Raw genomic sequence first — 16,117 nt, forward strand, 5'->3', positions numbered from 1 at the left:
ACAGTCTACTTGGATGGCCACTGCAAGTGGCCATTTTGTTTAACATCACAAGTGACCCCTTCTCCTACCCACTGAGGCCACAAAGGAGGACAGAATGTAGCAGGAGTTTTAGGGTAAGCTGGAAGAATGAAAGACGCAGAGCAAGCCGCTCCCCTGAAATATGAAGGGTCTCGGCAGTGGGCGTGGCCTGGCTTTCAACCTCCCTCCGTACTCAGACATCTGTTAGAGAACAACTAAGACTATTCACTCAGACAGTCACCAGCTGTACCATCTCAGATTTATGAGGCAGTGAAAAGAAGAAAAAACAAACACTGATTAAATTTTAAAAATTTATTGTTGTTTTTTTCCTTTTGTTGCTGTTGATTTGTTCTTGAGGTGGCGACACCAGCAGACAAAACATGTCCTCGTGCCTAGCGCCTGTCAGGGCCACGATTCCTGTAAAGCATCAGGGCTTGCCTCAGCTTTCCTCTCCTGCCTCACCCCCATCAAGTCAACAATTTCCACATCTTTTAGTAATATGGTTAGCCCTGTAAACACGTTTGTCCATTCTCCCACCTTCTGTTCTCCTCTCTCAAGTCTATGGGTAAAAAATTAACTGAAAAGGAGAAAAAAACCTAAAAAAAAAAAGTATTTGTATACCGCTCACCCTGATTTTGGCTCTTCTCTCCAAAGATGACAACCCAAGGTAGATTGGAAGTGGACTTAAAGAGACTGAATAGGGTCAGAGTTGGGGTAAACATGAATTTTGGCCCTGGCAGGTCCTAATATCATTGATATGACCATGATAAAAAACAGAACAGGTTCCTTGCTTACTTCTCCTTATGTGAACAACTCTAAAGGTGAGAATAAACAGTTGGGACCAGACACGAGTTGGGACACGAAGAGACTCACTTTCATTAAAAGAAGAAAGGGAAAGGAAAAGAAGAGAGGGAGGAGAGAAGGAAAGGACTAAGGAAAACCTTAAGAGAAGATCCTGACCCTTTCCTTCTAATTGCAGTTGTTTAATTCATTTGAATTCCCATCTTCCCTAAGTAAATGTTTTTGTTTCACAGAAAGTTTTGTAATTTTATTTTTCTGTGTGCACACATGCGTGCTAGCATGTGTGGGTGTAGGTGCATGTATGTATGTGTGCATGTCATTTGCTACCAGGAGAATGCTTCAATTGTAGTTTCAGTTTAGTTTTCCTTTTTTTTTTCTTTTTTATTTCCTTAAAATTATTTTTCCTTTTAGAAACAAGTTCACTAGGAAACCAGCTCCCCTCCCACCACGCCGGACAGGCCACAGCCATCTCTCTAAACAGCGCTGATTCTCCCTCACATCCCCAAACAGGAACTCCTCAGGGTGGCCTTGGAAGGCTGGAGTCTCTCCCTGTCTGGCGGGATGCCCTGGTGGCGGTGAAGGCCCCTCTGCCACAATGGAGGTTTCTGATTGTGGGACACAGTCTGGTTTTTGTTTTCTTCCTGTCTTCTAATTAAAAAAGACATTCCTGACAAAAAAGAGAGAAGACAGTCAATTAACTGTGGTCCAGGAGATGGCAAGCACTTCATAAAGTCAACCACAAGGCAGAAGTTTCTATACATGCTCCAGTACCTCACTCTGGCCTCTGATGTAAGAACTTCAGTTTAAAAACAAAGGAAAAGAAGTAGTTGATTTTTTTACCTTGTGATTTTAAAGGAGCTACTGGTTTAATGAAATACTGTCTGTGGTTCTTTTCCAATTCTGAGTGTGCTCAGGGGTAATATGTAGGGGTAAAGAGTAAGCCAGCAGATCCAGGCTGCCAACTCCAAAACCAAACCTGGAAACTCCATTTAAGTCTGCTTAAATACTGGGGTTTCATGCAAGATTTTATTTTGAAAGAAGGCTCTGCCTACTAAAAAAAGGTTTAAAAACCACTGACTTTACGTAAAGGGTACTATGTAAAAGCACTACGTAGAGTGGGTAAACGTGACGATTCTGACACCAGAAAAGTGAACTGTGGCTCTATCAAGTACTGACTGTGACATCAAGCAAATTACTTAACGTCTTCGAACCTCATTTACAAATTTCCTCATGTGTAAAATGGAAATAATAATAGTAACTAATCCAGAGGACTGTGTGAGGACTATCTTACAGTTAGTACATAATATGCTTTGTATATGATACAAAGTACTTAGGATAGTACCAGACATGCAATCAGGGCTCCATAAATGTCATCTGTCACCACACATACTTACCATACTGGAAGTATCTGTAAGAAGAGGAAGGGAGGAATTTTTAAAAAAAGATATTCTGCAATAGTAACTTTCTTATGGGGGTGAATGGCATCCAAAATTCCAGCTATAGTACTAGTTCCATGGTGGGCATTAAAACCTGTGCCCTCCCTCAAATACTCCTGACAGCCAGGGAGAAGGCTGAGAACTATATACCACTCACCTGGGTGACAGGCACAGTACAGGAGTGTGAGCTATCGAAACAACCTGGTGAAGTCTCGCAAGGCCCAGCAAACTTGTTTACATTCCTCAGCACTAGAAAACAAAAGAAAGGTAGGTTGGTCCCTGCCTGATAAGAAAAGTATAATAGACTGAAAAGCAACCACAACTTTGAGGGACCCTGAGAACTGTCCCAGCTCTGCTCTCTCCATCATCTCTTGACCCTACTTTCGATCTTTCTGTAACTCAGGGGTAAATATTAACTAATGTATATGGGAATAATTATAAGTTATGTGGCCCTTAAAGAGTGGGCTTTGGAGAAAAAATTGCTTAGGTCTAAATTTTGGTTTCATTGTGTCTTTTAGCAAGTTACCAATCTGCCTCAGTTTCCTCATCCATTATCTACGCCAAGATGTTCTGAGGATTAAAACAGTTCCTGTATATAAAGTGCTGAGGCTAACAGAACGGCGAACAAAACAGCATTTGACAAATATAGGCTGCTACAACAATAAAACTTGGTTGTGGGACTTCCCTGGTGGTCCAGTGGAAGACTTTGCAATTCCACTATAGGGGGCAAAGTTTTGATCCCTGATCAGGGAACTAAGATCCCATATGCTGTGTGGCCAAATAACAGTAACAATACTTGGTTAAAGTCCTTGATAAATCTAAGCAAAGTCAGAACCCTCAAAGTAAGAAAGCAAGCATATTCACCTAAGGTGGATCATTTTAACTCTATTGAACTGAGCTAACTTAGGTACCCTGGTTTCCTCATTCTTTTCCAAAAGCAGATTTTGTTTTAAAGCCCAGTTCAGCAAGTAACTCTCAATCAGTCTAGTTGAACAGGCTGCTCAAGATTTCCTGCTGTGGGAGGAGAAGGGAGAGGAGAGAGGAAAGGGTTAAGGCATGAAGAAAGGGAGGAGGAGGAAGCTGCTCTTGGTCCTCAGGCAAGCACAGAGATGCCTAGGTGGTATGAATAGCCCAATATTCATTTGACCCTGTTTTTTCAAAAGGCTTCCTTTGTCTTAAGACTGTCACCAAAAAACCAGTTGATGCCAGCTGCATTCTTTTCTGCCAGTCTTCATAATAGTTTTTGGTAAATGAACATGAGGCTCAGCTAAAATAGTGGAAAACAAAGCACATTCAATTAATAATATGCTCACCCTTATGTGGCCCTCTCTTTGGTACTAAAAAAAATCAGGGACCACAGCCTATAGCCTAGGATTCAATGTCAGAAGAAAGCTCTCTCCTTCTTGTAATGGTTAAATGTCAGAGCAGGAATCACTAACCGTGATCCAGCATAAAAGAAGGTAATGAGAGCTATCACCTTAAGTGCCTACATCTGGATTCCCCAGCTATTTCTTCTAGGTGAGTGAACCCCTATCACGCATGCTTCTGAAAGTCATGAAGGAGCAAGATATGTAACTCTAGAAAAGTTACTGTGTGGTGTATTACTGATGTTATAAGGGACTAAGACAACAGGGAAGAGATAAACTTAGGATAATGTTAGAGACTCCAAATCTTTTGCGATCCTGAAGCCTTAGATGTTCTTCAATTCTACACTTCTTCAACCAGAGATCATGGTTAACTATGGAAAAGAAATGACAACTTCTTAGCCTCATTCATGACACAAGAAAAAGTACTGAAACCCAAGTACAAGTACAGGAGAACTGCAGTGAGACAGGGTGAAATGAGGTATGGTTACAGTCTCTCGAATCAGCTCAACTTCTGCCCCCAATCCTGTCAGCAACTGCTCTTCTGTCAAGAGTTTTAGTCAATGTTTAACTTAAGTGTCCTTGGTGATTAAGTCCAAAGAAATGGATTTAAAATAAATAAATAAAATAAAAACTTCTTTAAAAACTAGAACTATTTTCTGTTTTCTGCCTCAGTCCTCCTGGCATTTAATATTTTGGGATTGTTTTAATTTACACTTATTTATTTATATTTATGCATTCAAAATTGCCGTTATTTTTGTAGAATTTTCTGGCTTCTAGTCCCACCATTCTAATCCTTCTTATCCTTTATTTATTTATTTTTAAATAATCAAAGTAGAGTTGATTGAAAATGTGGTGTAATTTATCCCTCCCTCAACCCTTTCCCCTTCGGTAATCATAAGTTTGTTTTCTATATCTGTCTGTTGCTGTTTTGTAAATATGTTCATTTGTGTCATATTTTAGATTCCACATGTAAATAAGGTCATAAGGTTATTTGTCTTTCTCTTTCTGACTTTCTTTACCTAGTATGATAATCTCTAGCTCCTTCCATGTTGCTGCAAATGGCATTATTTCATTTCTTTTTATGGCTGAGTAAGAACTTCATTGTGTATATATACCACATCTTCATCCACTCATCTGTTGACAGACATTTAGAGGTTGCTTCCGTGACCTGGCTACTGTAAATAGAGTTACTATGAACACTGGGGTGCATGTATCTTTTCAATTATAGTTTTCTCCAGATACATGCCCAGGAGACTTTCACTGTACCTTGGAGTAATTTCATGGTCACTATTCCTCAAGCCCCATAATCCCAGCAGTGTGCTGAGAAATGTAGCCCTTTTCATCTGATCTGCATAATGGAAAGTAATCAAGCTCTAACTACTGACTTCAGCAAGAAGACACCCCCATACTGGCCTATTCTAGTGTCAGGGCTTCGTATTCCTGTCTTCTGACCTTGAGATCCTCATGCAAGTGACACTCACAGAGTAAGTACCAAGACAAGAGAAATGGGAAATGACGGCAAAATTTCTTCTGGACATGCTTAGTGGTATCTGGAAAGCAAAAATGATATTTTAGAATGAAAAACTCCAGTTTTCTTCAAGTTGGCCACTAAAAACGCCAGGGAATTAATTACCAGTACCATATGAGAAACAGGCTTGAACTTGCTGAAATGAAACTGAACCAGTTTACCCTCCCTGCTAGGATGGCAAACAAAGCAGCATGTTGAGGCAGGAGTAACAGGACCTTAAAACCAAAAGGGAGACTGAGTCATGTGTGGAACAGAAGGTTCAAGGGCATACACACATTAGAGAAAGAGAATTACTAAGAGGAGGTGAGCAATTTCAAATCCTTTCTCTAGAACCTCAGTATTTCCTCTTACTTCTGTTCATTTCCCACCATATGTCACAGCCTACTAAAGGAGGAGCTGTAAAACTTGCTTAGCAGTAAGAAATCAAGCAGGCCAGGTTGATAATGTATCTTATTTTCTTGTATTAAAGGACAAAGATCACAGATATTTTTGTTTAAAGCAATGCATTATTTGGGTTCATTTTCCTTGCCTCAAGATTTTCCTTACATTATGGAATGTCCATGACTTTTATTTCAGACTTATGCTGTATTTCTACCATCATGTATTAGCCTGGATGAGGAAATATGAACTTGGTAGAGACTTATTCCATGTGTGGGTGGCTGCCTTAGAGCTGAGGGAGACATGCTCTAGCTAGTTTTGCAAGTACATAATGACATTCTGGCAGGCTCTTTTCCAAGGAGAAAATTAACATTCACCGATCACCTACTACGTGCCAGATCATCTTTAAATTTCCACTTGGTATTTCACCATAATCCTAAGAGCGAGGTATCACTAACCCTATTTTACAGATAAAAAATCTGCTGCAAAGTAACAGTAAGTGGCAAGATTCAAACCAACAGCCTTGACTTTAAGCCCAGTCCTCCTCTGAGGGTTCTCGCCATGCTCTCATTTGCCCTAATCTACGGCCAATACGATCCTGTCCTTCTAAAGAACAACACTGGATAAAACAGAGAAAAACAGAAGCAGAGAGAAACAACTGTTATTCTTCTTTCCCCTGAGACACCTTGCAGGTAGCATACTACTTCTACTGGGAAGATTCACAGTTAAAAAAAAAAAAAGAGAGAGTTTTTTAAAGGTCATCCCAATTAATATATGACTACCTACTAGAAAGGAAATCTCCTCCTTTGGCAAAATATGTCATGAAGGCAGTCACATGCTATTTTTAAGTCATGCACGTCACTTGATCTGTGGCCCAAAGTCAGTTATTTCCGGGGCATGAAGTTAGGCCACTTTGTAAACTACAAAAAAGTAATACTCAAAGATTAGGGATTTTAACATTAATAAAATTATTGGAGACTCTGGGGAATGAAAAAGTAAACTACTTTCGAGAGTAGCAAGAAATCAATTCTCGGAAAAAAAGATTAACATTTAATTTTATCTCCTTCTAAAAAACTAGGTCTGGTTTTAATTGTAAAAGTATATATACCATGCTCATGGGAAAAAAAAAAAAAACAAATAGCACAGGTTAGGAAAGTCCTATGTACATCTTTCCATAAATTTACTACTTATTATTGGTAATAAAGTAGCCTGTGTGTGTGTGTATTAGAACAGCTTTTAAAAGTGCAAGTTGGTTCATTTACAACAGCATGAAAAAGAGTAAAATAAACTATAAAATGTGACTGAAAGAAATTAAAGACACCAATAAATGGAAAGACATCTTATGTTCACAGATTAGAAAACCTAACATTGTTAAGGTGTCAATGCTATAATAAAGTGATCAACAGATACGATGCAATCCCAGTCAAAAATCCCGACGACATTTTTTTGTGGAAAAAGAAAAACCTATCCTAAAATTCATATGAACACAGTTCCCCCTTACTGTGCTGGTATTCCTGGTGGCCAGGCAGGTTACCTCAGCAATGTGTATACTGCTTCTTTGGCCTTTATTGTCTACTTAGTACTATAAATTTTCTGTTTTGAGTTTTGTAACTTTGTAGTATTTTAGATAATGTCATGTTTGTACTACTTTGTTGTGTAGAGTAAAAGGATTATGTTGAATAAACCTAGGATTAGAGTGCAAAAAAAGAAATCATATGAAATCTCAAGGAACTTCAAATAGTCAAAAAACTCTTGAAAAAAAAAGTTGGAGGTCTCCCAATTTCAAAACTTATTACAAAGCTATAATAATCAAAACAGTATGGGACTGAGATAAAGACAACCACTGGGGTAGAATAAAGAGTCTAGAAATAAACCCCTTACATATAAATGATTTTCAATAAGGGTACCAAGACCATTCAATGAAAAATAGACAGTGCAGGGAAAACTGCAAAAGAATGAAGTCAGACCCTTAACATACATCACATACAAAAATTATCTCAAAATGAATCAAAGACCTAAGTGTAAATCCCAAAACTATAAAACTCTCAGAAGAAAATATTGGGGAAAAGCTTCATGACATTATATTTGGTAATGATTTCTTGCATGTAACACCAAAAGCACAAGCAACAAAAATAAAACAGATATGGAGAAATTAGAACCTGCGCACCATTGATGGGAATGCAAAATGGTATAGCTACTATGGAAAACAGTATGGCAGTTATGCAAAAAAAAAATTAAACACAGAACTGCCATATGATCCAGCAATTCCACTTCTGGGTATATGCCCAGAAGAACTGAAAGTGGGGTCTTGAAGTGATATTTATACACTCATGTTTATAGCAGAAATCATTCACAATAGCCAAGAGGCAGAATCAACCAAACATCCATCAAAGGATGAATGGATGAATAAGATACAATACATACATACAATGGAATGTTATTCAGCCTTTAAAAGGAAAGAAATTCTGATTCCTGCTACAATGCTGGATGAACCTTAAGGACATTATGCTAAGTCAATCACAAAAGGACAAGAACTATGATTTCATTGTATGAGTAGTTAAACTTAAGACAGTAGACCAATGATTATTAGGGCCTAGAGGAAGGGGGAAGGGGAGTTGTTTAATAAGTATACTTTCAGTTTTGCAAGATAAAACAAGTTTTGGGTTAATTTCACAACAGTGTGAATGCAATACTACTACTGAATAATACACTTAAAAATGGTTTAAAAAAATAGGACAGTAAATTTTGTATTTTATCAAAATTTTAAATAAAAAAAATCTTAAGTGCAACTTGGATTATATGATAAGTTTTTTTCCCCCTTTATATCTTATATATTTTTCTGTATCATCACATGTATTTTTTTCCTTCTTCTTTTCCACTATTACCAACCTCACTGCAATAACTCATTTTTGGACCTAAAATCATTACACAACTATATGAATATAAGCAACTGCCTAAAACAATTTAGTCAAAATCCAATCCAGTTACAAAATCCAATTTAAGTTGCTGTTGTTAATACTATCAAGAACCATAAAAATCACATAATTTTGAGTCAGTGATTGTTTCTTAAGGCAAATAGTCAGAAGAAGCTAAGGGCTAGACATCCAATATTACTCATAATACTAAAAAAAATAAAATTAATAGAGGCACTGTAAGGAAATCAATCAATATCTTACAGCTATAAAACTGTAATTAGGAAGACTATGTAGCTATATTTAAAATGTTTATTACATTTACAGTAAGGAAAAAAAAACAATCCAACAAACCCATACATGTATACTTAACATATTAACTAGGTTGTAAGCAAGTGGCTCATGGGACTAATGTATCCCAGAGAGAGGTTTTGTTTGGCCTGCATTAAATTAGAATTCGCTTATCTTCTAAATTAGGCATGGCAAAAATTTCCCAGTCAGTCTGCATCACACCATAATATTTACAACCACTGCTTCACCTAGTCAGACACCTGCATTCTTGACCCTTGAATATGGATAAGAACTGGGAAGGACTTTAAAAAGATACAGATTTCCTGAAGGATAGTGAGCTGTTCAAGGCACTGTTGTTCTGTTGGAAGACATAATGCTTCCACTTACCTATTAGGATATGTTTGATACATATGAACAATAAAACAGGCACACATGTACAGCATGGTGATATTTCCCCTCAGATTGGTTTCCAACACCAATTTGTGCAATTCAAGAGTTAAGAAGACACAAAATTTTAATTTATAAAGGTATACACACAAAAATATTCCTGGGTATATTTGTAACTAAGATGACGTAAGAAACAAAGATATTCTTTCTACACACGCCAGCTGCTGTTTATCACTCACCTAGTGACTTGTTTGTGGAAATCTGTAAGTTGTTTGTGTGTCACTGTGACGGCTCCCCCTGTTGTCTCCTTTGGCAAACCTTTCAAAGAATTCTCTAACCATCGACAAAAAGTCTGTACAGAGAAGAAGGATAAGCATTTTAAAAGGAGGCAGGGCTTACTCAACTGAGACCCTACAGGTAATAACAAAAACCCACAAGTTTTCCTTAGTAGCATTAGCGCTCCAGACTTGCAAGTAAATAAAGGAGTTAACAGAAGTACTATTTTTGGCCTTCCAACCTACTGAGGGTTGGAACAGCCTATAAAGGCATGCCCAGACTCCCTTCAAGGGGGTAGCAGACATCATTTCAGATGGAGCCCTTCTACCTTGGAAGTAAAGTCTCTTCTGTATGAAGTTATTATTCTGTTTCTATCATTAAACTTATGCAATATTTAAAAAATTAGACTGCTGCCAAAAATCTCTTGAGCTTAGAGATCAAGGGCAACCCAAATCAAAAGTTCACGTACTAAAAAGAGCAGGGTCAAAAAGTATAACAAGTAAACATTTAAAAAAGTGTATATATAAGTATGAATCCAGAATCTTAAGGATTTTAAGGTCATTTCTCTCAGTAGAAGTCACATCCAGTCAGTTCCTTTGTGATAACTGCCTAGTCTTTGGGTTAAGAAAATTCTTTCTTGTTGCTCTTTTTGTTTTCTTTTTTGGCTCTAATTTTTCTTCATGTCTTTAAGATGCATGCTTTGGTTACAGTTTTTAGCTGTAGAAGAACTTTTTTATACCTAAATTTTTTACATTATGTGTTTTTCCACTATGTTAATTTAGGATCACAATGGGGTTTCCTAGGTAGCACGGTGGACAAGAATCTGCCTGCCAATGCAGGAGACACAGAGATGTGGGTTCGAGTCCTTGCATCAGGAAGACCCCCTGGAGAAGGAAATAGCAACCCACTCCAGTATTCTTGCCTGGAAAATCCCATGGACACAGGCACCTGTGGATTACAGTCCACAGAGTTGCAAAGAGTCGGACACAGGCTGAGTGACTAAGCACATGATCACAACAGACTAGACCAAAAGTAATATTCCACTACAAATGCTTAAAAGTACCACAGAATTCTCCAAGTGTTGCCTCCAAGGAAGACAACACACCACTCAGACAGAAACAAGCAGAGGCAAACAGGAAGAACAAACTCTTAATTGACAACATTTTGGCATCCAAAATGACCCATAAGTTAACCACAGTATCCCCCGAAAAAAAAAAAAAATAGTAAGAAACTAAATTCTATACTGTCAACTAATATAGGACAAAGGAGATGAGAATATCCAATGTAGGAAAGACAGCCTTCTCAATAAACAATGCTGGAATAGTTGAATACTTGCATGTAAAACAAAGAAACTAGACTCTTACCTTTCACCACTCACAAAAAGTAACTCAAAACAGGATAAAGACTAAACAAAGACTTGAAATCATGAAACTCCTTGAAGAATACAAAGGCCTAAAGTACTGTGACATAGGTCTTGGTAATGATTTTTTGGCAATGACACCTAAAGCACAAGTAGCAAAATAAACACAGGAAACTACATCAAACTTAAAAGCTTCTGCAGAGAAACCATCAACAAAGTAAAAAGAAAACCTAAGGAGTGGGAGAAAATATATATTTGTAAGCCATATACCTGGTGAGAGGTTAGTATCTAAAATATACAAAAAAACCAACCCACAGCAGTCTAGTAAAAAACCAAATAACCCAGTTAAAAAATGGGCAAAGGACTTCAACAAATGTTTCTTGAAAGAAGATACACGAAAGGCCAACAGATACACAAAAAATGCTCAGTGTCACCAATCATAATGGGAATGCAAATTCAAACTATAAAGACATATCATATTAAGGCCTGTTAGAAAGGTCATGATCAGAAAGATAAGAGATAACAAAGGCTTACAAATCCAACATTTTTTGTAAAGTTAAATGTATACAGTAAGGTTTTTGTTACCTAGAAACCAAGTATATTTATTAAAAAGTAAGAGTACAGAAATTTTATTTCTCTTATCAATGATGTTTGGAATAAACTTGTCAGTCCACAAGGGCTCAAAGAGTACTTTTTAGAAAAACAAAAATACTACTGTATTAGATTCTTACAATGACACAAACATATTCTCTAGAATCTTTCTACTGGCTCCTTCATTTAACAATTAAACTTAGCAATGTACCTAAATTATGTTACAAGAGCATACAACAGGACTAGTTTCAAAGCTTAGAGTCAGCCTCTCAAGAAACTGTCCAGAACTGAAAGTGGGTTCCTTATGAAAACAATCTTACCGGTCTGTCAACCTGCATGATCTCCCAGAGCACTTCAGCCACATCGGGTAGGGTATACGGGGGGAGGCAGAAGCAGCACGTGTGAAGCAGCTGGCTCACAAGCTGCTGTCCAAGTTGGTTCATCACCTGTCCAATTAGTTCTTTCCGTAATTCAAAGTCTTCTTCATGCTGTAAGAAAACAAGAACAACAGGAAAGTGCTAATTTCAACTTTCTGAAGAGCAAGTACTCTTTCCTTTTAGTAATTTTCTTTCTCAGAAAGTATATATAATAGCTGGACTCACAAGGTGCACTGTCTGTCACTAACAAGAAAATATTAAGAATTTAGTTTCAAAAAAAAAAAAAAAAAGAATTTAGTTTCAAGGAAATGGGTAAGGGCTTCAGTTGAGACTAACCCTAACCCTTAGGTTTTTCATGAATAGAACACAGAAGAGAAACAATGGTTAGAGATTAAGGGTAGCAATCCTTTTAACCTTTTATTCTGGTAAAAAATAAAGTATTACTATCTCCTTTTCTAAAAAGCAACTGAATGGAGGAGGAAATGGCAACCCACTCCAGTATTCTTGCCTGGAAAATCCCATGGACAGAGGAGCCTGGTGGGCTACAATCTATGGGGTCGCAAGGGATTGGACATGACTGAGCATGCACATACATAGTAAGGAAACATTTTTGTTTATAAAAGTTTTTTATTCCTTCAATTGATGGTTCTTTAGATATAATGCTTATGGGCTAAAGATATTTCTAAAAAGCTAGTATACTTTTTTCTCATGCCTGGAATGGAAGCACTCATAATTCACAATGTAGTTTTGAAAGTTTCCATGTTGAAAAACTTAGGACAATGCAACTTTTCATTTAGTTTAATAAGCAAAAACAAAGGGAAAAAAATAAACTTTGATTTAAAAAAATAAATGAAAAAAAAATAAAAAGCAACTGAAAAAAGAAGACTTCTATCAAACATCTAATATTCTCTATCAAAGAAATCTTACTTAGGAACTTCCCTGGGGATCCATGGTTAAGATCCTGCACTTCCATTGCAAGGGGTTTGGGTTTGATCCTTGGCAAAGAACTAAGATCCCACATGCTGTGTGTGGCCACAAAAACAAGAAAAAAAATTTTTTTTAATCTTACTTATTTTCTTCCTTTTTAGTCTTTGAATATATATATTTCTATGTATATGTTGTATATGTATATGTTCTATGTATATGTATATGTTCTATGTATATGTTGAAAAAAACTTTTTAAAATGCCTTTCACTCTCCAAAGAAGACATACAGATGGCTAACAAACACATGAAAAGATGCTCAACATCATTCATTATCAGAGAAATGCAAATCAAAACCACAATGAGGTACCATTACACGCCAGTCAGGATGGCTGCTATCCAAAAGTCTACAAGCAATAAATGCTGGAGAGGGTGTGGAGAAAAGGGAACCCTCTTACACTGTTGGTGGGAATGCAAACTAGTACAGCCGCTATGGAGAACAGTGTGGAGATTTCTTTAAAAACTGGAAATAGAACTGCCATATGACCCAGCAATCCCACTTCTGGGCATACACACTGAGGAAACCAGATCTGAAAGAGACACATGCACCCCAATGTTCATCGCAGCACTGTTTATAATAGCCAGGACATGGAAGCAACCTAGATGCCCATCAGCAGACGAATGGATAAGGAAGCTGTGGTACATATACACCATGGAATATTACTCAGCCGTTAAAAAGAATTCATTTGAACCAGTTCTAATGAGATGGATGAAACTGGAGCCCATTATACAGAGTGAAGTAAGCCAGAAAGATAAAGACCATTACAGCATACTAACACATATATATGGAATTTAGAAAGATGGTAACGATAACCCTATATGCAAAACAGAAAAAGAGACACAGAAGTACAGAACAGACTTTTGAACTCTGTGGGAGAAGGTGAGGGTGGGATGTTTAGAAAGAACAGCACGTATATCATCTATGGTGAAACAGATCACCAGCCCAGGTGGGATGCATGAGATAAGTGCTCAGGCCTGGTGCACTGGGAAGACCCAGAGGAATTGGGTGCAGAGGGAGGTGGGAGGGGGGATCGGGATGGGGAATACATGTAAATCTATGGCTGATTCATATCAATGTATGACAAAACCCACTGGAAAAAAATAAATAAATAAAGGAAAAAAAAATTTTCAAAAAAAAAAAATAATAATAATAATAAAATGCCTTTCACTTCTAGCTATTGTCTTCTTTTCCCTCTCTTTTTACTGTCAAAACTCTTCAATTAGTCTATCACATACTATTTCTGCTCTCCCTTACTTTCAATGCTACTCCACATCTAGTCAAACCTACATTTGAAAATTTCATGAACCACTTTACCTCCAGCCAAAAAGGTCTCTGAAGTATCTACTAACAAATTTAGTCCTTTCTCTGATTATGATTTATATACCCATTTAGATTTTCTTCCAATCCATCCAAAAGGCTCCACTGTGGTCCCTCCTCGTCCAGAAAGTTATCCCAACCTACTTTTTCCAAAGAGTTTTCCCTCCTCTGATCTCACAGCAATCACAACTTTTATCACTTATCTGACAATCAAATATTGCCTTACTGCTATTGTTTAGTTCTTTACAACTCTATTTCTCTCTTCAATTAGACACCAAATGGCTTGGAAGTAGAGATAGTTTAGCCTAGTTGATACAGCTTACAACACGTACTAGGTTGTCTTAAATCTACTAGTTGATATTTTGGTTAGTGAATGATTCACTATGGAATATACCTACCAACACGGATCAAATGAGATGCTTCTTTTTCCCTAAGGAATGATATTATGAGGTGATAATGAGCTACAAGTAGAAAAACTATTTAACACATTGTTTATACTTACATCATTGGCTACCCCTGTATGGATGAGGTCTCGGAGGAACCTCATGACACTACAGTTGGCATCCCGGTGGTCCAGGGTAGTAGAGGCAATGGCCCACTGTAAGATAGGGATGACAACTTGGCTCCTCAGCAAGGTAACAGGGCTACGCTGAATAAACCTGGTATGGAAAGATAGGCAAGGTAAAAATTACAAAATTAGGCTATAAAAATGTATCCATGGTAAAAAGTAAAACTATGGAGATAGTAAAAAGATCAGTGATTGTTAGGGATTGAGGGAGTAGAGGGTAGGAACATGAATAGGTAAAACACAGGGGATACTGACGGTACTATTCTCTATGATACTGTAATGGTGGGTATATGTCACACATTTGTCCAAACCCATAGAAAGACCTTGGTTTCCCTGGTGGCTCAGTCGTAAAAAATTGGCCTGCAATGCAGAAGACAACAGATTTGATCCCTGGGTTGGAAAGATCCCCTGGAGAAGGGAATGGCAACCCACTCCAGTATTCTTGCTTGGAAAATCCCATAGTCAGAGGACACTGGTGGGCTATGGTCCATGGGGTTGCAAAGAGTCAGATAGGACTTAGCAACTAAACAATAGGAAGACCACCACACCAAGACAGAATCCTAATGTAAAGTAAATATTTTTAAAATGATGTGTCAATGGAAGTTCATTAATTTTAATAAATGGGCCACTCTGGTGGGGGATGCTGATGGCAAGGTAGGCTATGAGGGAAAGGAGGGGGGAAGCAAAGGATATATGGGAATTCTATACTTCCCAGTTTTCTCAGATCCTTTAATGTTCATAGAAAATCTCCAAGAAAAAGTAAAATAACATTCCAAATTTATTTTACCAAGGCAATCATTTGTGCAAAGAGAATCTCTTGAGATTAATTTTTCAAGAAACACACCAGGAAAACAGGTTGACAGCCCACCCAACAGTTTTCTCATACCAACTCAAAAAAATAAATTAATTAAATAAATAAATAAATGAAAAATAAATAAAAAGGATTTTCTAACTTGTCCAAAAACTAACCAAAAGAAGTGTTCATTACCAACTGATTTGTATCAAATTCCTGAGCTAGGGACTAAGAATGAAGACAAACATCAGTGATACTAGTAAAAGGAATTTAAGCAACAAATGGGGTGGCAGGCTAGGAGCAGAGATGGGAAGTACAGTACCAGATAATTTTTAAAGTACCTTAAAAGTCTAAAAAATTTTTATTCTGAGATATGATTATATCTTAAGGATGCTAAGCTTCTCAAGGAAAAAGTTGAAGCCAAGCATGACATCACAGTAGCACAAAACATTAAAACTACACAGGATTCTAGAGACTGTCTAGTCAAATGTTCTTACAAAACTCATTTTTGTTGTCTTGGGTGTGTTCCCTCCTTTATGAAAGGAGCTCAGTTATTTCCCCTTGTGCTTATCCAACTCTTCTTCATTTATGGGAATATTCTGCTTCACGACTTAACTTTCGATTGCGAAGAATTACTCTACCTACTTCTCTTACCTAATTTTACAGAGAAGGAAACAGGTAAATGTTAGGTGACAAAACCAAGCAATGATGAGGATGACCAGTAAGAGAAAAA

General features: G+C 37.4%; 1 protein-coding gene across 2 annotated transcripts in view; it reads right to left on the reverse strand.

Moving 5' to 3' along the window:
* Positions 1-315: 315 nt before the first annotated feature.
* Positions 316-16,117, reverse strand: part of TNPO3 (transportin 3) — a 74,567-nt gene continuing 58,765 nt past the window's right edge. For both annotated transcript variants that reach the window (XM_061165753.1, XM_061165755.1), the window contains 5 exons: positions 14,526-14,682; positions 11,666-11,833; positions 9,358-9,470; positions 2,413-2,504; positions 316-1,486 (listed from right to left, as the gene is read on the reverse strand). In XM_061165753.1, coding sequence (XP_061021736.1) covers positions 2,444-2,504; positions 9,358-9,470; positions 11,666-11,833; positions 14,526-14,682 — 499 coding nt within the window. In that variant the 3' untranslated portion in view covers positions 316-1,486; positions 2,413-2,443. The remainder of the gene's footprint in view (positions 1,487-2,412; positions 2,505-9,357; positions 9,471-11,665; positions 11,834-14,525; positions 14,683-16,117) is intronic.

Source organism: Dama dama, chromosome 18 (assembly GCF_033118175.1).
Source record: "Dama dama isolate Ldn47 chromosome 18, ASM3311817v1, whole genome shotgun sequence".
NCBI lineage: Eukaryota > Metazoa > Chordata > Mammalia > Artiodactyla > Cervidae > Dama > Dama dama.